The sequence below is a fragment of the Acipenser ruthenus genome, chromosome 2 (assembly GCF_902713425.1).
Source record: "Acipenser ruthenus chromosome 2, fAciRut3.2 maternal haplotype, whole genome shotgun sequence".
Lineage (NCBI taxonomy): Eukaryota > Metazoa > Chordata > Actinopteri > Acipenseriformes > Acipenseridae > Acipenser > Acipenser ruthenus.
This window is the reverse complement of record NC_081190.1, coordinates 42,135,758-42,157,423: the sequence shown is the minus strand read 5'-3', so window position 1 is coordinate 42,157,423 and position 21,666 is coordinate 42,135,758. Positions and strand designations below refer to the sequence as shown.

The window sequence follows — 21,666 nt, the reverse complement described above, 5'->3', positions numbered from 1 at the left end:
TAGATAGAATGCCATTGTACTACTTCATCCTATAAAAGCCATTTGTGCATACTGAACCTGTTTTTTTTTTTTTTTTTTTTTAATTATTGCAATTTTCCATCTTCAGACACCCTAACCCACTACAGTTTATTGTACAAGAAGAATTGACAAACTACATGCCATTGACACCTAAAGGACTAAAGTGAATATATATTATAAAACGAATGTTCGGAAGATGCACACTGATTGGCTGCTGAGGGGTTTTAAACCGTGCATAAATATAGTTTAATGCATGGCAGAACTTATTTTTGTCCAATCACAGTTTCATTAATACATTATCAATACACAATGTATTAAACTTGCAACGGAGAGCTTGAGTATAGTTTTTTATTACTACTGTATTGTGCCTTCACTTATTTATCTTGATCATTCTCCCTAAAATTATTATTATTATTATTTATTTCTTAGCAGACACCCTTATCCAGGGCGACTTACAATCGGTGTAAAAGCAGTGTGTATATGCATATATATATATATATATATATATATATATATATATATATATATATATATATATATATATATAAAATCGCTACGTTTTAGCCATGTTTTAATGTTATTTTAGCCGTTTTGGCTAGTTATCCCCCGTCGTGGCCTAGCACACTGCAAAGCCTGCAACTAGCTGCAGGCATTTGAGGTAAGTAGCTGGACAGGACTACAATTACTTACTTTTATACCAGCTGGGATAAAATAGTATTCTATTATTGGATTTATTGTTGGAAATGTTGAAAACCTCCAGTTTAACCATGTCTGATAGACTATTATTTCTCCAAAGCGGAAGAATATACAATTTTTTTTTTTTATGGCTTTGTTGGTATGAAGGCACTCGGCTTCACTTCGTGCCTCCAACTCAACCCCATTGCTGTTGTTTAGAGGTTTCACCAAGCATTTTAAATTGGTGACAATTTTAGCCGTCATTTTAATATATACACATTTAAAATATGGTTCGGGAGGGCAAAGTACTATACTGTAGGCAAGGTTTATTTAAGGCCATATCATGTTAGTCAACACATCACCGAGGTGGCGATTTATCACTCAGACTCAAGCAACAATAGAAATCTGCCATTAAATGGGTGTTTTCTTTTGCACCCCCACACCCCCCGACCCGACCCCCCCCCCGAATATATATATATATATATATATATATTTTTTTTTTCTCTCAATACCTTGTGTTGATCATTTTCAACTGTTAACCTGAAGGTCTCTACCGCTCTTGAAAAACACAATTCCCTCTCAATACCAGCTCAACTTGCAAATGGTTTAAAACCTTTACACTTATGAATGCCAAGAGATTGCCCACACTGTAGGACCAGGCAATTTAAAGGCCGGTATTTAAGCCCATGCCTGAGGGTACTGTAAAGCTCTTAGAATCTTAATTCAAACATCTATTGCATATACTCTTGTAAAACATTTACTGTAGCAGCTTACTGGGAAGTAGGATTTGAATACATTTTCCATCTAAATCAATACATTTGAGATTGATTTTCACTGCAAATAACTTACCACCTCAATGGTTGTATACAAAACAAATAGGATGGACTTTATCAAATATTATCTACGAAAAAATGTATGATTGTCCTCCTTGTGTGTATTCCTAAATATAATACCACAGACATATATTGCAACAAGTCAGAACAAATCACTAGAGATACACAACAGAAGATAAACAAAAAGTTGGTAAGTTAATTGTGGGTAGCAGTGTAAATTAAGTTATTAAAATAATTATATCTAGTTGGTTGCTAACTTTCTATGTTTGATCCAATTCATGTATCATTTTGCTGAAGGTAAAGGGCTAAAGAGCATCTTGTTCCATAACATTGTCAGCAGTTTTATACCAAACATTGCATTATAACTGCTAAAAACATGCTAGCCTTCTAGTCTGTTCAACTTACTGATTTTTCTTTCTGAACAGCTTTTGCACTCAGATTTCAAAGTTGGCCATTTGAATTTAATTCTTTATTTTTTTTATTATTATTATTTGCCAGCTTTCAAGTAAGATGCCCTGTGTCCATGCCTTATGTACACTATAACTTCTGCTTGTCTTTAACCAATGCAATAATGTGTAATGTCATAGTGAAAGGTTATTTGATCTTTACATTGCTCAGTAGAAATACTACATCTTTAATGCGTCTATTCTACATAACTAAACTCCCCCAAACATAAATCAGTCATAAATTTACAAGAGCTGTGACAGTTTTATTACTAAAGTAACGACCAAACAAAAAACTTCCTTAAATCTGGATTTGAAGAATGAAAGGCTTAATATCTCATAACTTCATGTCATTGCAGCCAGACTGTGTATAAACAGGCAGTCTGGCTCTTGGGGTAACGTTCCTGCCAACAAAAATTACAGAAAAAAAAGCAATCAGTGGGAAATAAATAAATAAATAAAACAATTATGAATGCAGTGCGTGTGTGTGTGTGTGAACCGAACTCCTCTACGTGGATATAATGTCCATTATTTATATACGTTTTCTCAGCTGCCTTGCCAGGTGGCCCGGGGGGAGCAATACTTTTCTCCAACTCATATGAAATAAAGGAAGCATGTCTGAGAAACAGGCCGGGAGCTCCCGACAGCTCATTTATCCTCAACAGCCTGACCCAGGCATAATGCAGTTTCTGCACCACTGAACTCGCACTGTTGACTAATAACTTTCTACGCTGCACATTTAAACAATTAGATAATCATTATGCTCTTGTAACAATTTGTTTGATTTGAAGCTGCACCTGGTGCAAATTGAAACATTTGTGTACTTGATTATGTAAATTAGCTTTTTGGAATGAAGAAAAGGCACAATTTTAGCTCAATAGGTTGCTATATCATGAGACCGACTGCTTTTAGCCTCTGAACATGACATTTGCAGGAAGTTTATTTTCCCAACCCAAGTGAAAAAGGTGGAGGCGATATTTGTATTAACTGTAACGCTACAATCATGATTACAGAAATGTCTACCTTGTGCACTGGAATTCCAGCCTTTCAATTACAAGCAGCATTAGTGCCCGTGTCACAAACCACACAAGCAGAACGTTTCAGGCAGAAAACTTTATTTTTCACTCTTGTTAGATGCCCCAGCTGGATTTGATACACTACTGTCCTTGCTCTATACAAACTCTGCTAGGCGAGTCATGCTTACATGGACCTCCCCTCCATCCCTCTCCTCCTCCTCCCTCCCACCCACCAAATTTGCAATAAGGAAAAACCAATATGCTTCTTTACATGTTTCTAAAGAGCTTTGTCCATAAGTGTAATCAACATTTGGTGCCTAAACATGTGCAAATTCACATCAACTGCCCTATTGTAAAAGAGACAGGACAAGTGTGATATTACCATACCACCCTTTTTAGGGCAAATGCCTCTAAGGCCCTGTGATACAATGGAGTTTAATGTGGCAGCACTTTTGAGAACATTTGTATTTCTATAATCTCACAATGTGCTGCGAAAACAGGTCAGAGAGCACATGATAAATGAATACCTGACAGATTTTGCCATTAAATCCTCAAAGCAAAAATGGGCATCAAATGCTTTGTAACGTGAAGCCGTCTTTTAAAAAAAAAAAAAAAACTGGTGTCAGGACCAAACTGGTAGAGTTTGAATGATTGATGAATTTCTAATTAAATTCAGATAATTTAACCCGAAGGTAAGACTGAAAATGTTATTTGCACATGGATGCTATTTAGTACAAAAGCCTTTTCTGCAAGAATACATTCATGTGGAGGGGGGGGGGGGGGGGGCTGATTGCTTGCCTACTGTAAACTAATGTTATTTAAAATCACAAACCTAAAAACATCTATACACTGCAGGTTTGCACTACAAATCTTGTTTATAATTACTCTACATTTCAGTGCAAAACAACCACATGAAGTATTCTATGTTCCTTCTTCTGTTGTATATATTTTTTACATATGTTGTCAATGGCCTGCAATCCACCAACAAGACCAAGCGACCATGTCCCAGTACAGTATTTTCAAATACTCCCACACGCTTAATTTTACAGTGACCTGCTTTAGATAGATGTGATGGGTACAGTAGGGGTAACTACAGGCAACAAATATTGCATCATTTCAAGTTACCTGCTAAACATACGCTTATGTGGGAGTGATTAGTGAACTTAAGGCATTAGTAGTATATTAGTGTACTTACTGTGCTTGGTTCTTTCTCTGTTTCCGCAGTAACCAAGAAAAGCACAAACATGGTTGTTCAGTAACAAGGTGCAAAAATAAATGAAAACAAAGAAAAAAAGGAATTAGAAACACAAGCCAATTCAAGTTTTTAAGCAGATTTTATTAATAGAAATCATTGCACATTCCTGATACAGCAATTTCCTGAAAATGTTTTTTTACACTTACGGTTTAATAACAGTATAGTTACAGTTTATCATACCTATCTCCTTCCCCTAGGAAATAACTCAATAAAATTACTGTTCAATGAATTAATAATAAATAAAGTGCAATTGCTGGTCATTCATTGCACAAAAAAAATAAAGACTTTGCAATTTAAATTAGCACAAAATTAGGTTCACATAACCTGCAAGTTTAAAACATAACAGATGTCCTTACACTATAGGCTCACATGTCATCATCTTTCCATTAGTACCATTTTCATATATTCTAAAGCCACAGCATGGAACAAAGAAAGCATGCATGAGGACGTAATTTTAACTACAAATTACAAGTGATGCCCTGACCATTTCCAAAGACGATCCGATATTAGTCTATGAAATATTCACAGTAGCCTTGAAATATCACTGATACTAATTATGTCTTATTTATTCTTTTAGCCACGTTAAGTTCATTAATGAGAGCAGAGATTAAGCATAGACAACTAGGATTTCACAAATGGTCACAGCTTTCCCTTCACATCTGGTTCACAGATCTGCTTCAGTTCAGCCAGCCTGCTGCACTTCCATTTAAAAAAAAAAAAAAAGAAAAAACCACACACACCAGGCTTTCAAAAATGCAGACATGTGCAACCTCTGCCTTTAGGAAACTTATTTCAGCAGGGCTGCACAGTCTTTTGAAAGCCTGATTTGTGTTTTGAACAGAGAAAAGTGGACTCTCAGGTCCACTTAATATAAAACACTGTAACAGAAAACTTAATTCTAGTGCAAACCATTGTTTGGAATCTCCCCCACCTTCAAAAGGTACAACCACACCCCCTTTTCCCCCAAAAAATCTTTAAACTTGTAAAAAAATATATTCCATACTTTGTTTTTTTCAACAGTCTTACAGATTTTCAAGCAGGTGCGTAAGGTAATATTTATATATACAAAAAATTAAATAAAAAAAGGGAAGTCAAGAGGTTCAAACTGCAAAAGGTCCTAATCAAACTTGCATGGCCTCTCACCTCTGTGGTGGTCTGAGTCGTGGTGGTTTTTCTTATCATCCTTAATTGGCAGATGAGGGTGCCCACCAAGAGCACTAGAAAGAGCCAGGAGGCCCGCGCTGCTGCCCAGGTGGGGCAGTCCCGAAGGGTGCAGTCCTGAAGGGTGGGGGGTGAGAGGCACTGGGGGGCCGTGGCCATGGGACAGGTGCTGGGCCTGGAGCTGCTGCTGCTGGGACACACATGGGCATAGTAAAAAGAGTATGGTAATTTGTGATCTTGCATGCATAACAATCAAAAGGAGATCCATTTACTTTATAGGTGTCAAATGAACAGTTGTAAAAGAAACACATTTTAATACATTCATCTTCATTTTAAAAACATAACTGGTTCTGCACTAGGATAAAGAAATCTCTGTTTGGAAGACAACTAGCTGCCTAGGGCCCAAAGTCATGAGGGGCCGAAAATGAAAACTATTTTCTTAAACAGATAATGAATTTCACGCAAACTGGAAGAACTTCACTCACTGACATTTCAACTGAGGCAGGGCATCTCACTTGTGTTCACATAAAATCAAACTGGCTGACCAGGAACTTACTCTCGCTCAGTTTTGTGCGCTGACACAAGTAAATTTCAGGTCAGTCAGTTTGATTTTGCTGGAATACAGCAAACAATGTCTCTTTCAGGGGCAGCAAAGCATGAACATAAGAAAAGAATGCAAGCGGCAAAGGGGGGGCATTAGAAAGATTTCTTACAAATCTGACACTGTCCCTATACCCGACCCTGAAGAACGAACACTCTCTTTATTGGAGAGTGTGAAAAACCAGGTAGCTATGGAAGGCCATAATTTGACTTTAGTACGTGTTGTAATTCTAATTATTACACATACTTATTTGGTGAATCAGATCGCTGAAAATGAAATGAGAACCGATGAATTTAAAGAAAATAGTATGTGTAATAAATTATCCAATTAAAAAAGTCACCTTACATCTGGCAGTACATGGACTTGGCATTGGGTAAAGTCTAGTAAAACCCGGACCCTCTGAGCATCAACCGGCAGTTTCAGAGCCAGTGGTAATCCCACTGTAACTAATGGACATTGTCCAGCTTGCAATGCTTTTACCACAGATTGTTACTGGAAATATGCTGGACAGCCTAAAAATGGAATTTACATAGTACCAAAGAGACTTACTTGATGGGATCTGGCAGCTGAAGGAAAACTGGCACAAAATTGCACTCTTGTCTACACCTAGCAGAGAGCCACGTTTTCCTACACTTGCCAAGTTTGCTATTAATATGTTGGCTTTGCCACACAGTACTGCAGTATTAGAATTTGTTTTTTTCTCTCAGCTGAACCTTTTTAAAAACAGACTTAAGAAATCAACTGTCTACAGACATTCTGGAAAGAATTCTGGCTGTCAAGACTGCTGTTAAAAACAGCACCAGCTTCAGACCAATGAAGCAAATCCAGTCTGCAAATGTGTCCATGTATGACTAAGTAAATAAGACCTAAAGAAATGTAAGTACACAAAACTAGCCTATTATATAATGTACAGGTAGTGGACAAAAAATGGAAACACCAATGTAAAGTTACTTAATACGGCGTTGGGCCACTATGGTATCCCGCTCTGTGGAGTTCTCGGCGGACCGTTTTTGATGAAACTGGTTGCTTGCGCCCCAGGTTGAAATTTGCAGTCAATTGATCTGCAGTTGCTCGCCTGTTTTACCTTGCACTTCGAATGAATACATGGATATTATGATCCTGGAGTATGCACTTCCGTCCACTGTTGCCCTTTGCTGATGATGTCTTTCCCTCGGAGTTCCATGCCAACATCACCTTAGATACCGTTGCTCGTGAAACATCAGTAAGTTGAGCTGTCTTGGTCACTGAAGCTTCCTGCCAAACGCGCCCCAACAATCACCCCTCTTTCAAAGTCACTGAGGTCTCCTCTGGCAGCCATGCTAGCCATAATTATAGGCAACCAAGCCTGTCTAGCATTTTATACATGACCCTAAGCATGCTTGGATGTTATTTGCTTAATTAACGCATGTGTCCGTAAAAAGAAAAAATTACAAGGTTGGCAACCCTGATTTAACTACATGACAATGTACAGGTATGTTTGTTTTATACAGGTGTGTGGACTATAGAAGACCTAGTACAGTTAGCGGACAAAAGTTTGAGCACCCTCGTATTTAGAAGTATCACTTTTTTTTTTAAATTGGATAACAATCAACATATGGTGTTCTTGTCCATATTCAAACTGCTGTATATTTGTTCAGTAAATTCAGGAAAGGTGATTATCAAGCTCCGCTATGGGATTTGAAGTAGGCTTCAGGTTTTTCTGAATGTATTTTAAAATGTATTTAGTACACCGCCTTCAATTGAACTGTTTCTGTCAGATTCAGTCAGTTGTTCAGTTCAGAGCAGTGCGTGAAACTTTCATCATCATTAATGCACTATAATTCGGCATAATTGACCGTTTCTGATCAAAACCGTGCAGAATAACAAATGAAAAGTACATCTGTTGCAAAAATAAAATAAAAATAGGCTATTTGTTGTTAATCATATAATAAAAGGTAGGGGCCCAGAAGTTTGCCCTGTGATGGGTTAATCTGGCCCTGGTAGTACCAGATGTCACGTTTTAGTAGGAAGACACATGTTTACCATGGCGCGTGTCTTTCAAAACTGCTCTTCTGAACCCTTTATAGTGAAAAACAAGAGCATGATGTGTAATTGTGTTTGCTACAACCACTTTTAGCAATATTTACTTTAGGACTTTACTGACTAAGGATGAGCTTTAGGACTTCCCAAAATCAAAATCATGTAACGTGCAAAACATCACCTTTTGCCAATTTTAGCTCAACAGAAAATTGTGCTGAAGCTCATTATGAAACTGAACTGATACGCAAATCACCTTCCTACAGTAGCTCAGCTCCCTAACCTTTGTAAAACAAAACAGAAGGACATACAACTGAAGGAAGCTGGTAGGGCTTTTTTAGTCCACTGGGCAAGCTCATTAGCCCTGAATTAAAAACTAGACACCTGTCAAAAGAATTGTGCAGGCCGAGTAACAGGTCTGCCCCAACACCAATTACTATCATCGCTCAAAGAGCAAGAGCTGTGTCCAGCTTGGGGCCGGCGATGCAGAAAGACCACACTGCTCAGTGCTGGTAATTACCACAGCCCTGATAAAAATAACTAAGAAGAAAGTGCCGCTTGTAAGAAAAGACTGAAAACTACACTGTACAACTTGGCTAATTAGCCTTGATTAACTATTTCAGCAACTTTACATAAATGCTTCCCTAGAATAACCAAGTAGTTTGTTACATTGGGGGATTGACATATATTCTTTGCAAAAAGAAGGGGCAAGGCAACACAAGCAACCACAGACAGCCATCGTCAGTTAAGAACATACAACTCTCTGCAGGTAACACAAGAGACATCCATCTGCACAGCATAAGGATGGACATTCACAAAATGCATGAGTGTCCTATCTGCCAACATAGTCCTAAAACACTGGAGAATACAGAACAACGTATACAGCCCAACTGTGACGGTGAGGCCATCCCTCCCATTAAACTGTATTCTGTTGCTCATCCAGTATGACACTCAATAACTCTTGGTTGACCTGTGTTGTAGGTACTGCCCTCTCAAACTGACTTGACACAGCACATTCCACCTCGCCCATGTAAACAGTTTCATAAGTGTACCTATACAAGTGTACCATTTTTGCTAGTGACAATATCATTGTGTCATACATCTGTCACATGGGTGTCCAGTTCTTAAAGTCCTCCCATTCCCCCTATCCATGTTACTATGGATACCAATGGCAGCCCATCACCCTTTCCTCCCTTGCAATAGACTATTATGCCATAAGTTATGCTAGGACATAGATTCATAAGAACATAAGAAAGTTTATAAACGAGAGGAGGCCATTCAGCCCATCTTGCTCGTTTGGTTGTTAGTAGCTTATTGATCCCAGAATCTCATCAAGCAGCTTCTTGAAGGATCCCAGGGTGTCAGCTTCAACAACATTACTGGGGAGTTGGTTCCAGACCCTCACAATTCACAGTGTAAAAAAATGCATCCTATTTTCTGTTCTGAATGCCCCTTTATCTAATCTCCATTTGTGACCCCTGGTCCTTGTTTTTTTTTTCAGGTCAAAGAAGTCCCCTGGGTCGACATTGTCTACCTTTTAAGATTTTGAATGTTTGAATCAGATCGCCGCGTAGTCTTCTTTGTTCAAGACTGAATAGATTCAATTCTTTTAGCCTGTCTGCATACAACATGCCTTTTAAACCCAGGATAATTCTGGTTGCTCTTAAAAGGCATATCATATTATACTCATGATTTACCATACATATACACTTCCCCTCATGTTGCCCTGCATGCAGTTCCTCACCCAACACCCAACAAACATGTGGATGTCACACTAGACATTGACCAAAGCAGTGGATAGAGGTATAGTGTGATATTGGTGCCCACTATTATGCATCCATCTTCTACTAGACCTGCACAAACAGTGCCCAGATATACACAACCCCCCCCCCAACAACACACTGGCATGGCAGTAGAAAGGAGGCTGTGTGGTCCAGTGGTTAAAGAAAAGGGCTTGTAACCAGGAGGTCCCCAGTTCAAATCCCACCTCAGCCACTGACTCATTGTGTGACCCAGAGCAAGTCACTTAACCTCCTTGTGCTCCGTCTTTCGGGTGAGACGTAGTTGTAAGTGACTCTGCAGCTGATGCATAGTTCACACACCTTAGTCGCTGTAAGTCGCTTTTGATAAAGGCGTCTGCTAAATAAAAAAAATAAAAAAATATATATAATAATAATAATAATAATAATAATAATAATAATAATAATAATAATAATAATAATAATAGAAAACTGGCTATTTGTAAACTTGATTAAACACTGTTAAACGGTGTGTATATATACACACACACACAATCCATCCGTTCCATATCCACCCTAACTGTTTATCCATCATGATCAACCTCTTCAGCAATGTTAGTTTATTATTCAACAGAGAAGATTAGTTGAGATATTGTAGATCCTACCAAAGTTTTTGTACACTGTGTTGTATGTGCTCCTTGTACTGCACCATTGCAGGTAGTGTCACGTGAGCGGTTTAGTGTGTTGATATGTAAATAAATCCTGTGGGGTGTATCAACAGTGATTTAGGGGCGCTCCTAATAAAAGCTGAATCTCAAAACAATAATTGTGTGAATATAGCCAAGTTCCTGCTAGCCACTCGCCACAAGCGAAATGTTTTCCCTTGTGGCTCAACTATTTTTCACGAAGTTCGCCATGGTGGCGAAGGCTTTGAAAAATGTACTTGTGTAAGACTGCCAGCACGATTACTTTCAATGTGTGCTGGTAGATGATTCAATACAGATTAATTTAGTTTGATTTCCTTTTGCTTAATGAAAGCCCTTTAGCATGTTCACGTAAAAAGTATGCCATGGGTGACAGAGGTTCTAATTAGAAACAGTCAGCGGACAGCGCTGCTTATGAAAAAAATATATATATTTTTTAAAAACATGTCATCCAAACGGAAACATTCTTGACATGTTAAAAAAAAAAAAAAATTGTATAGACAAATGAACAGAATCATGTTCCTAAAGATGCAGTCCAAGGAATACCAACCATGTACACACAACTAAAATATGACCGTGATATTCACAGAGAGGTGAAGCAGTCATGGTTTCAAACATACCCTCTGGTCCCAGACGATCATTTTCACAGACGGCAAACCAGAAACATGCAGCTTCAAAAGACCACAGCTAAGTTTTTTTTTTTTTTTTTTTAATTGCTTGCCATCTCTTTAAATTGTTTACATTAAGAGAGTGGATTCGAAAGAGGAACAATTTAAATAAAAAAATAAACACATTTATTATTTTAAAAAAGGATTAATCTCACTATGATATATTGAGTTTTAATGTCAGAATCGGTGCAAACAACCCACACACAACACCACACACATCCCCCCTCCCCACTCACTATCTGGATCACGGAATCCACATATCCGAGTAGTATTGTTCCTTGGAATAACAAAATACTGAGCTCAAGTCATGCAATTTCATAAAAACGGCCATGCCCTGCCTGAGTAATGAAGATCGCCTGGTTGCTATTGGCATGATTGAAGGCGGCCTGTCTGTGAGAAGTTGCTCGAAGAATGAGATGTTCTGCTTCAACAATCAGCAGACTAGTCCAGAGAAACCAGGAAACCGTCTCTGTGAGGGACAGGCCACATCTTGAAAGAAGGTCACCACACTGGCCCAGGACCATCACATCTGACTGATCCATCTGTGTAATCGTTTTCAGATTGCAGTGGCTACATCACGACACACTCCTGGAAAAAATAACCTGCACATCAGCAGAATGACTGTAGCTCACCATCTGCATGAAAATTATTTGCATGCCTCGGAGGCCATTCAGGGGTAACATGTTGACAGCCGAGAGATGAAAATCGTCGTCTTCTGAGGGCCAGAAAACATCTGAGGTGGCGGCAGAGACAGTGGTGGAGTGTTTTATTCACCGATGAATGCCGTTTTGGCCTTCACAGACCTGACGGAAGACAATATGTGCGGAGACGTGGTGAGCGTTATGCTGACTGTTGCGCTGTTTAAGCCAACCATGGGGCGGTGGAAGTGTGATGATGTGGGGAGGAATCCCCTTTAACACAAGAATGCCTTTGGTGCAGATTGACAGCAACCTTACTGCTCAGCAGTACATTGACGAAGTCCTTGAGGCAACAGTTTTTCCGTTCCTGCAAACCAATCCAGAAGTGTCGATTTTCCAGCAGGCAATGCATGACCAAACTGTGCTAGGATTTCAATTGCACAACTTCAAGAAAACAATGTCAAGGTCTTGTCGTGGCCAGTTTTTTCTCCTGACCCGAGTCCAATAGAACATCTGTGGGACCAAATCGCCAGTGCCATCCACAGGAGACAACCGCGACCAGCCAACCTTCACCAGCTGCACAGGAAGAGTGGTGGAACATCCCACAGCAGTCTATCCAGTGGCTGATCAAGTCTATGCGTCAATGCTGCGAGGATTGTGTTATTGCTCAGGAAGGTCATACCCGATACTAAATTTGTAATGTTTTAATTTTGACAGTGTGTCACGTTTCATACTGAAAACTTTTTTTATCTGTATGTTTGTTCACATTTTCTGTGATTTCACCGTGTAACAATTTTTATTTTATTTTTTTGGTTCCTGGGTAGAAAATGTTATTTCCTAATTGCTTATGCCTCAAAAGTATAGAAAATGGCTATTATTCCTCACAAACTTTGCTTTTGTGACCAGGACAGTGATATTTTGAAATTTACCTATTTTCCAGAACATTCCAGATAGATTCAGTGCTGAGTAAACTTGGAGTAACTTCTAGAAATTTCTAGAACTTTCCAGTAATATAAATAGTAGTATAAATACAGGGGCCTTAAGCCCACCAGTTCAGTTTAGTTCTAGCTGCCTAAGTGGATACATATCTGCATTTTTCTGAGATGGCATCAAGAGGCTGCAAGCATCAGGCAGACGCATTTTGAGACTTCAAAATGGTGGCATTAATGATGGGTCTCCAAGGCGGTTTTACCAAGTTTCCCTGATATCTTTGCCTTTGGGACAGCAAGGACACCAAGGCGCACTACCACAGGCGGGACTGGCCACAGCGGACCGAGTTCTCTGTGGGGAGGAACAACGTCAAGTGGGAGCCACTGGTGGACCCCCGGAAGGTGCTGATGCCACCACTGCACATCAAATTGGGCCTTATGAAACAATTTGTCAGAGCTCTAGATAAGGAGTCGGCAGCCTTCAAGACTTTTTCCCTAAGCTGTCTGAGGCAAAGGTCAAAGCCGGTGTCTTTGTCGGACCACAGATAAAGAAGATTATAGTGATATTTCAAACTAATTAGTTTCTTTAATTCGTATCACACATGTCTCCAATCTTGTAATCAGTCATTCAGCCTATTTAAATGGAGAAAAGTAGTCACTGTGCTGTTTGGTATCATTGTGTGCACCGCACTGAACATGGACCAGAGAAAGCAAAGGAGAGAGTTGTCTGAGGAGATCAGAAAGAAAATAATAGACAAGCATGGTAAAGGTAAAGGCTACAAGACCATCTCCAAGCAGCTTGATGTTCCTGTGACAACAGTTGCAAATATTAAGAAGTTTAAGGTCCATGGAACTGTAGCCAACCTCCCTGGGCACGGCCGCAAGAGGAAAATCGACCCCAGATTGAACAGAAGGATAGTGCAAATGGAAGAAAAAGAACCAAGGATAACTGCCAAAGAGATACAAGCTGAACTCCAAGGTGAAGGTACGTCAGTTTCTGATCGCATCATCCGTCGCTTTTTGAGCGAAAGTGGGCTCCATGGAAGAAAACCTAGGAGGACTCCACTTTTGACAGAAACATAAAAAGCCAGACTGGAATTTGCTAAAATGCATATTGACAAGCCACAATCCTTCTGGGAGAATGTCCTTTGGACAGATGAGTCAAAACTGGAGCTTTTTGGCAAGTCACATCAGCTCTATGTTCACAGACGAAAAAATGAAGCTTTCAAAAGAAAAGAACACCATACCTACAGTGAAACATGGAGGAGGCTCAATTATGTTTTGAGGCTGCTTTGCTGCGCCTGGCACAGGGTGCCTTGAATCTGTGCAGGGCACAATTAAATCTCAAGGCATTCTGGAGCGAAATATACTGCCCAGTGTCAGAAAGCTCTGTCTCAGTCGCAGGTGATGGGTCCTCCAACAGGATAATTACCCAAAACACACAGCTAAAAGCACCCAAGAATGGATAAGAACAAAACATTGGACTATTCTGAAGTGGCCTTCTATGAGTCCTGATCTGAATCCTATCGAACATCTATGGAAAGAGCTGAAACTTGCAGTCTGGAGAAGGCACCCATCAAACCTGAGACAGCTGGAGCAGTTTGCTCAGGAAGAGTGGGCCAAACTACCTGTTAACAGGTGCAGAAGTCTCATTGAGAGCTACAGAAAACGTTTGATTGCTGTGATTGCCTCTAAAGGTTGTGCAACAAAATATTAGGTTAGCGGTCCCATCATTTTTGTCCATGCCATTTTCATTTGTTTTATTATTTACAATATTATGTTGAATAAAAAATCAAAAGCAAAAGTCTGATTTCTATTAAATATGGAATAAACAATGGTGGATGCCAATTACTTTTGTCAGTTTCAAGTTATTTCAGAGAAAATTGTGCATTCTTCGTTTTTTGTGGAGGGGTACCAACAAATTTGAGCACGTCTATATATATATATATATATATATATATATATATATATATATATATATATATATATATATATATATATATATATATAATAAATAAATAAATAAAATTAAAAAATAAATAATTAAAATAAATACATAAACACTCAATGTGTCAAACAATTTCATAAAAAAATCATATTAAAATAGTATTAGCAAACTATTTCTGCTGTTTACAAAACTGATGCTTTCGTTTAAGCCAGCCTTCATTTGTGCAAAACTTGCACGTAAACAAACCTCTTACCGTTTATTTATTTATTTTTACTGTGGTTTTTAAACATCACTTATTTTAGACTGCATCAAGCCTTTTTCAGGTTAAACAAATCGACCCGTTCCATCAAGGTAAGCCATTTTTCGGGCTCCCGAGTGGCGCATCCAGTAAAGGCGCTCCTCGCAGGATGTGCTCTATAGCCTGGAGATCGCTGGTTCGAATCCAGGCTATGTCACAGCTGACCGTGACCGAGAGTTCCTAGGGGGCGGCGCACAATTGGCTGAGCGCTGCCCGTGTAGGGAGGGCTTAGGTCGGCAGGGGACCCCTGTGGCCGATAGGGCGCCTGTGGCTCTGCAGCGGAGCCGCCAGATCTGTGTTGTCCTCCGGCACTATAGGTCTGGTAGCATTGCTGTGGATCTGCAGTGCGAAAAATGACGGCTTGGAAGGAGCACGTTTCGGAGGACGCGTGTTCCAGCCTCCGTTTCCTGAGTCGGCGGGGGGGTTGCGAGCGGTGAGCCGGGGATACAGATAATAATTGGGCATGCTAAATTGGGATGAAAACCGGGGTAAAAATAATTGGCGACGACTAAATTTATAAAAAAAAAAAAAAAAAAAAAAGGTAAGCCATTTTTTTTTATCTAATACAATGTCTCCATTTGTCCTTCAATTAACAGTATGTCTCACTTAGGCGAGAAAACATTTGCAATGTCTTGCTTTATTATTTTCAGATGCACACATGCAGATTTGTTTTCTTTTGCTCTGGTGTTAAATGTAGGGTCGACTCGCCATTTTGTACTTTCTTTTTTGACATTGGTATGAACGTTCAGTTAACAACCAATTAGGAAAGCGAGTCAAAGGTTAACTGCATAACTTTGTTGTTTTAATTGGCCATGATTATTTCACTGGTGCTACAATGAGGGATTTATATTTACACTTGCTTGGTTTGGGAAGTTGGCGGGTGGCAGACAGCGGGATGGCGATTATAACGGATAAAAATAGCACTTTATTATTATTATTATTTTGTTTATTTAGCAGATGCCTTTATCCAAGGCGACTTACAGAGACTAAGGTGTATGAACTATGCATCAGCTGCAGAGTCACTTACAATTACGTCTCACCCGAAAGACGGAGCACAAGGAGGTTAAGTGACTTGCTCAGGGTCACACTATGAGCCAGTGGCTGAGGCGGGATTTGAACTGGGGATCTCCTGGTTACAAGCGCTTTGCTTTAACCACTGGACCACACAGCCTCCTATATTTGTGACATTTGTTCAGAGAGAATAGCTGGCGGTATGCAAGGGTGGCGTTATGAAGGGGGGCAGTAGAACGTAGGACAAATATATAAATAATTAATTACTCACAGCTGAATGGAGTTCTCTCTCCTAGACCTGTATACAGTGCCTTGCATAAGTATTCACCCCCCCTTGGACTTTTCCACATTTTGTTGTGTTACAACCTGGAATTAAAATGGATTTAATTGGGATTTTTACCATTTGATTTATACAACATACTTAACACTTTCAAGGTGCAAAATATTTTTATTGTGACACAGAAGTTAAACAAAAAAAAGACATTTGTTGGTTGCATAAGTATTCACCCCCGAGTCAATACTTGGTAGAAGCACCTTTGGCGGCAATTACAGCTGTGAGTCTTTTTGGGTAAGTCTCTACCAGCTTTGCACATATGGATCCTGCAATTTTTGCCCATTCTTCTTGGCAAAATTGCTCAAGCTCTGTCATGTTGGATGGGGACCGTTGGTGAACAGCAATTTTCAAGTCTTGCCACAGATTCTCAATTGGATTGAGGTCTGGGCTTTGACTGGGCCATTCTAAGACATTCAGGTTCTTGTTTTTAAACCACTCCAGTGTAGCTTTGGGTGTGTGTTTAGGGTCATTGTCCTGCTGGAAGGTGAACCTCCGCCCCAGTCCCAGGTCTCTTGCAGACTGAAACAGGTTTTCCTCTAGAATTTCCCTGTATTTGGCTCCATCCATCTTACCCTCAATCCTGACCAGTTTCCCAGTCCCTGCCGATGAAAAGCATCCCCATCACATGATGTTGCCACCACCATGCTTCACAGTGGGGATGGTGTTCTCAGGGTGATGAGCAGTGTTGGCTTTGCGCCACACATAGCATTTTGTGCTAAGGCCAAAAAGTTCAATTTTGGTCTCATCAGGCCAGAGAACCTTTTTCTACATGTTTGCTGTGTCTCTGTGGCGGAGTGTCCCGCCCCTATGGATTTATTTATTATTATTTGTATTTTTGTTTGCGGCGCGGATAAAAGCGCTGCGTCTTTTGTTATTGTTTTTTTATATTTAAAAACCCCGTGAGGATGCGTGGCTGATCAGCTACTGATTATTTAACTAGCTGACAGTCACGCATCCTTACCAAACGCGTGCAGACTGCAGCCAAGGGGTAATAAGATAATTAACAACTAGTTAACCCCTCGGCCAGAGTATAAGAACCTGCAGCTGTCAGTGCTGCGGGGTTGAGTGTAATGAGGAGAGTACGGGAGAACACAGGAGAGCAAGCAAAAAAAACAATTGCTATATTTAAAATATACTTGTTTCTGTTTATTTGTTTGGCCATCGCGCCTTTTTGTTTTGTGTTTTGTTGATTGTTTAAATCTTTTGTTTTGTTTATTTGGTTAATAAATCAGCTGAACGCCGTTGCGTTCAGTTTCACCCGCCCATCCATTGTTTTGGTTCAGTTACTTCCTGGTCCGACTGTTGGAGGCGTTGTTTTGTCCCACGCAGGACACCAGTAGCTGATCAGCCACACATCCTCACAGGGTTTTTAAATATAAAAAACAATAACAAAAGACGCAGCGCTTTTATCCGTGCCACAAACAAAAATAAAAATAATAATAAATAGATCCATAGGGGCAGGACACTCCGCCACAGTCTCCCACATGCCTTTTGACAAAATCCAAAACGGGATTTGATATGGGTTTTTTTCAGCAATGGCTTTCTTCTCGCCACTCTTCCATAAAGCCCAGCTTTGTGGCGCGCACAGGTTATAGTTGTCCCATCTCAGCTGTGGATCTCTCCAGCTCCTTCAGAGTTACCATCGGCCTCTTGGTTGCTTCTCTGACTAATGCCCTCCTTACCTGGTCACTGGGTTTTGGTGGACGGCCTTCTCTAGGGAGAGTCGCGGTTGCGCCATATTCTTTCCATTTTTTTAATAATGGATTTAACAGTGTTCCGGGGGATGTTCAAAGTTTGGGATATTTTTTTATAACCCAACCCTGATTGGTGCTTCTCCAGAACTTTATCCCAGACTTGTTTTGATAGCTCCTTGGTCTTCATGATGCTGTTTGTTTAGACATGCTCTCCAACAAACTCTGGGGCCTTCCAGAAACAGGTGTATTTAATCCGAGATCATGTGACACTAATTGCACACAGGTGGACTCCATTCAACTAATTATGTGACTTCTGAAGACAATTGGTTGCACCAGAGCTTATTTAGGGGTGTCACAGCAAAGGGAGTGAATACTTATACAAATCAAGACTTTTCAGTTTTTTGTTGGTAAATAATTTTGAAAAATATGTAAATTTTTTTTCCCCACTTCGACATTATGGACTAATGTGTAGATCAGTGACAAAAATCCTAATTAAATCCATTTTAATTCCAGGTTGTAACACTACAAAATATGGAAAAAAGTCAGAGGGGGGTGAATACTTATGCAAGGCACTGTATATAATCAGCAGTACACTAAAATGGCTGCAAATGTACTAACAAGTTGATGGATTTTAAGCAGTTGAACATGGCAGCAGCTAACTTGCTCCTAAACCATCAAACACCTACTTCTCGTCTTGGCTTAAACGCTACTGTGGTTTTAGAGCTTGCACCCCTATTGTTCCTACCACTGGGTCAGGTGCCAAAACAATACAGACAGCTGCTGTCAAATTAGGCAAAGTTTACTTCGGCCACAGCTGCTGCTAGGAGAAGACAGGCTCCCGCAGCCTCCTCCCCTGGGGAGACAGGTTGACACATTGCATGTGCAATGAAGGGGAGCAAAGGTCTAATAAATTGTCAACCCAATTTTACACTGCTGCAGTTTGTCAGGATGCACACAAACTATTGCAAGCAAAATCAAGCATGTGCCAGAGCATGAAACCCATTGTACTCAAATATAATTAGAGATCTTAAGACTGGAAACAGCTGGTTAGAAAGAAAGAAAACAAAGCTGCAAAATTAAAAGAAATAAGGCACCCTCAAGCAATTTAAATGTGTCTTGTTAGTTAGATTAAATAATATAACACACACACTTTAAGACCAGCTTGGTGATTGTTGGTCTGTAATGCTAATGTTTGAGTGACACTCACGGCCAGTGCCATCAGTAAGTACAACAGAGATTAGCTGTGTTTTCGTTTCCTCTTCTACAAAATAAAAACTGTATCTTGAACCACACTTTATAGAGCAAGTTAGTAGCGGTTTAGACATACAGTTTCTTCAGATCTGTTCCTAAAATCGGCTTCTTATGATTTACATAATCTAAGCCAGGACAATCTGCATGGTTTAGCTTGTGGATTTAGGTGTTTTCTTTTTATTTTTGGTCGTCACTCCCTCTAGTAAGCTGATGTCCTCAGGTTTTAGTGTTGGAAAACGACTTACTTTGCTCCGTAGATGGTTCAAATTTGATTAGCTGCTTTTCTATTTCTGCAATCTGTCATATTTTCTTAGGAAAAGCTACTGCCCAGTTTATCCAAATTAAAAAAAAAAAGTTTTTCCTTTTTGCGTTTTATTTTTAAAATAACAATTCTATGCATTTACACACAAGATAAGATGTTTAGGAATGTTTGTCTATAGTACTGTCTTGTAACCTGATAACTCATCAACATCAAACTTAAATTAAAATTTTCATCATGCAAAAACTTGAGGCACACTGATTGGTTTATTAAATCTTTCCAGACGCGCTGTCATATCATTGCCTCGTTTTGTATTTTGATTTCCACGAGTGCACCTCATCGCTACAAAATGGCCTGTAACCAAAACGGCTAAATGTGCCGCTGTTTCTCTTGCTACACAAAGCTGGAAATTGTTCGAGCTCTTGAAAAAACCCTGAAAATGAGACACAAGTCGCCAAACAATTGGCCTTTCCAGTTCTGGCGAGTTGCTTCACCATTGTTAAATAATGTGCATGTCTTGTATATTGCTGCTGCATTTTTTAACATGTGTAGGGGTGCTGTGTGAATTTAGTTTGACAGTTTATTAACGTTAGTTTGTCTTACTTTATTATAGTTTATTAACATACACTTGCCTATTGCTTTTTCTTTTACTTATACAGTTAATTTAATATGTTGATGCATGTGCGTCATGAAAGTAATACATATTTATTTATTTATTTATTTATATTGTGTCTGGTGGCTAACGCTGTCTTGAGAACACTGGCTTTAAGAACACTTTGCTTGCTTCCCAAGGGGTGTTCTCTTAGCCGGAGACTACTGTACACAAATTCTAAATTTCATTTGTTTTTTTAATTCGTCCAGTGAGGGAAATAAGTGTTAAATTAATTTATACAATACCCTGAGATTGCACTTCTATACACGGAGAAAACATTTGCTGTAGTAGAAAACAGAAATACTACTGAGCCTCCCAGCTAATGGTCTATTCATCAGTTGTAACCCAAGTCTTCACTATTTTGTACTTGAGGAAACTATAAGGCAACTGCACTGGCACCCGAGTGTTTTTTTACCCACAAACCCCAGCAATAAGAAATGAAAAAGTGAGTAATGAGTATGATTGATTTAGTTAATGGGGTCTTAATAACCAGTCCTAATTAAAGTTTAAGTGGAGTGCAAGCTAAATTACCTGTACTGCTTCCTATCATCTGCCTTCTTAATTTCTACTTTACATTCATGGTAATCACCTCCCCTATAGCCACTTTAATAGTTGGACAGAAGGACTATAATGAAACTAGTATGGCTCCATTATTAACATGCAAACTAATGCATTGCTAGGGCGTCAACTGAACCAGTTCGTTTATATACGTTTACTGATAATATCCTAATTTGATGAAATTTCTTAGGAGATCTTTCATGCTGCCGATAGCTCTGGTTTTAGCGCATGCACACCTATTGTTCCTACCACTGGGTCATGTCCCCAAACTATACTGATAGAAAACCGCTAGGAAGGGCCATTTTTACCCACAAACCCCAGGAATAAGAAAAAGAAAGTTGTACACACTGTAGGAGGTAGACCTGGAAGGCCACGTACCCCGATGACGGCATTTAGTTCTGCCATGGTCACTTGCTTGGCTCGCTCCACTGCTTGTGCAACTTGTTGTTGGTGCTGAAACAAACAAAAAATAGTTTAGATAATTTGCATTCATATTTATTATATATATATATATATAGCTCAAAGAGCCAGCTGACCAACGTTTCAATATGTTGTACATATGCTCCCTTGAGAAAGATATGTACAACATATTGAAATGTTGGGCAGCTGACTCTTTGAGCTCTACCTATATATATATATATATATATATATATATATATATATATATATCAATTTTACACACACACACACAGTTGTAGTCAAACGTTTACATACCCGAAAATGTATAATTTCTACAAGTTTCTCAAATTATAAGAAAAATCTTTTGTAGCACAAGGAATACGGTAACCATTTTAGCAGTATTTTATCCATAATCAGTAAAACAGCGCTCTTGTATAGGAAGAGAGAAAATGTGGATAAACAAAAGGTCCTCCCTAGACGAAAGAATTAAAGTTATTAAACTTGTAAAGACAGTAAGTGCCAGAAAAACTGCACAAGTAAGACGCAGATACAGTATTTTGAAATGA

General features: G+C 39.3%; 1 protein-coding gene across 11 annotated transcripts in view; it reads right to left on the bottom strand.

Moving 5' to 3' along the window:
- LOC117409221 (transducin-like enhancer protein 1) overlaps positions 1-21,666 on the bottom strand; it is a 68,772-nt gene that overhangs the window by 23,740 nt on the left and 23,366 nt on the right. For 2 of the 11 annotated variants that reach the window (XM_034014909.3, XM_034014905.3), the window contains exons 6-8: positions 21,050-21,154; positions 5,384-5,591; positions 4,181-4,197 (exon numbers count right to left, since the gene is read on the bottom strand). In XM_034014909.3, the coding sequence (XP_033870800.1) occupies positions 4,181-4,197; positions 5,384-5,591; positions 21,050-21,154 (330 nt within the window). The remainder of the gene's footprint in view (positions 1-4,180; positions 4,198-5,383; positions 5,592-21,049; positions 21,155-21,666) is intronic. The other 9 variants (XM_034014907.3, XM_034014906.3, XM_034014908.3 and 6 more) reach the window with 9 other exon arrangements.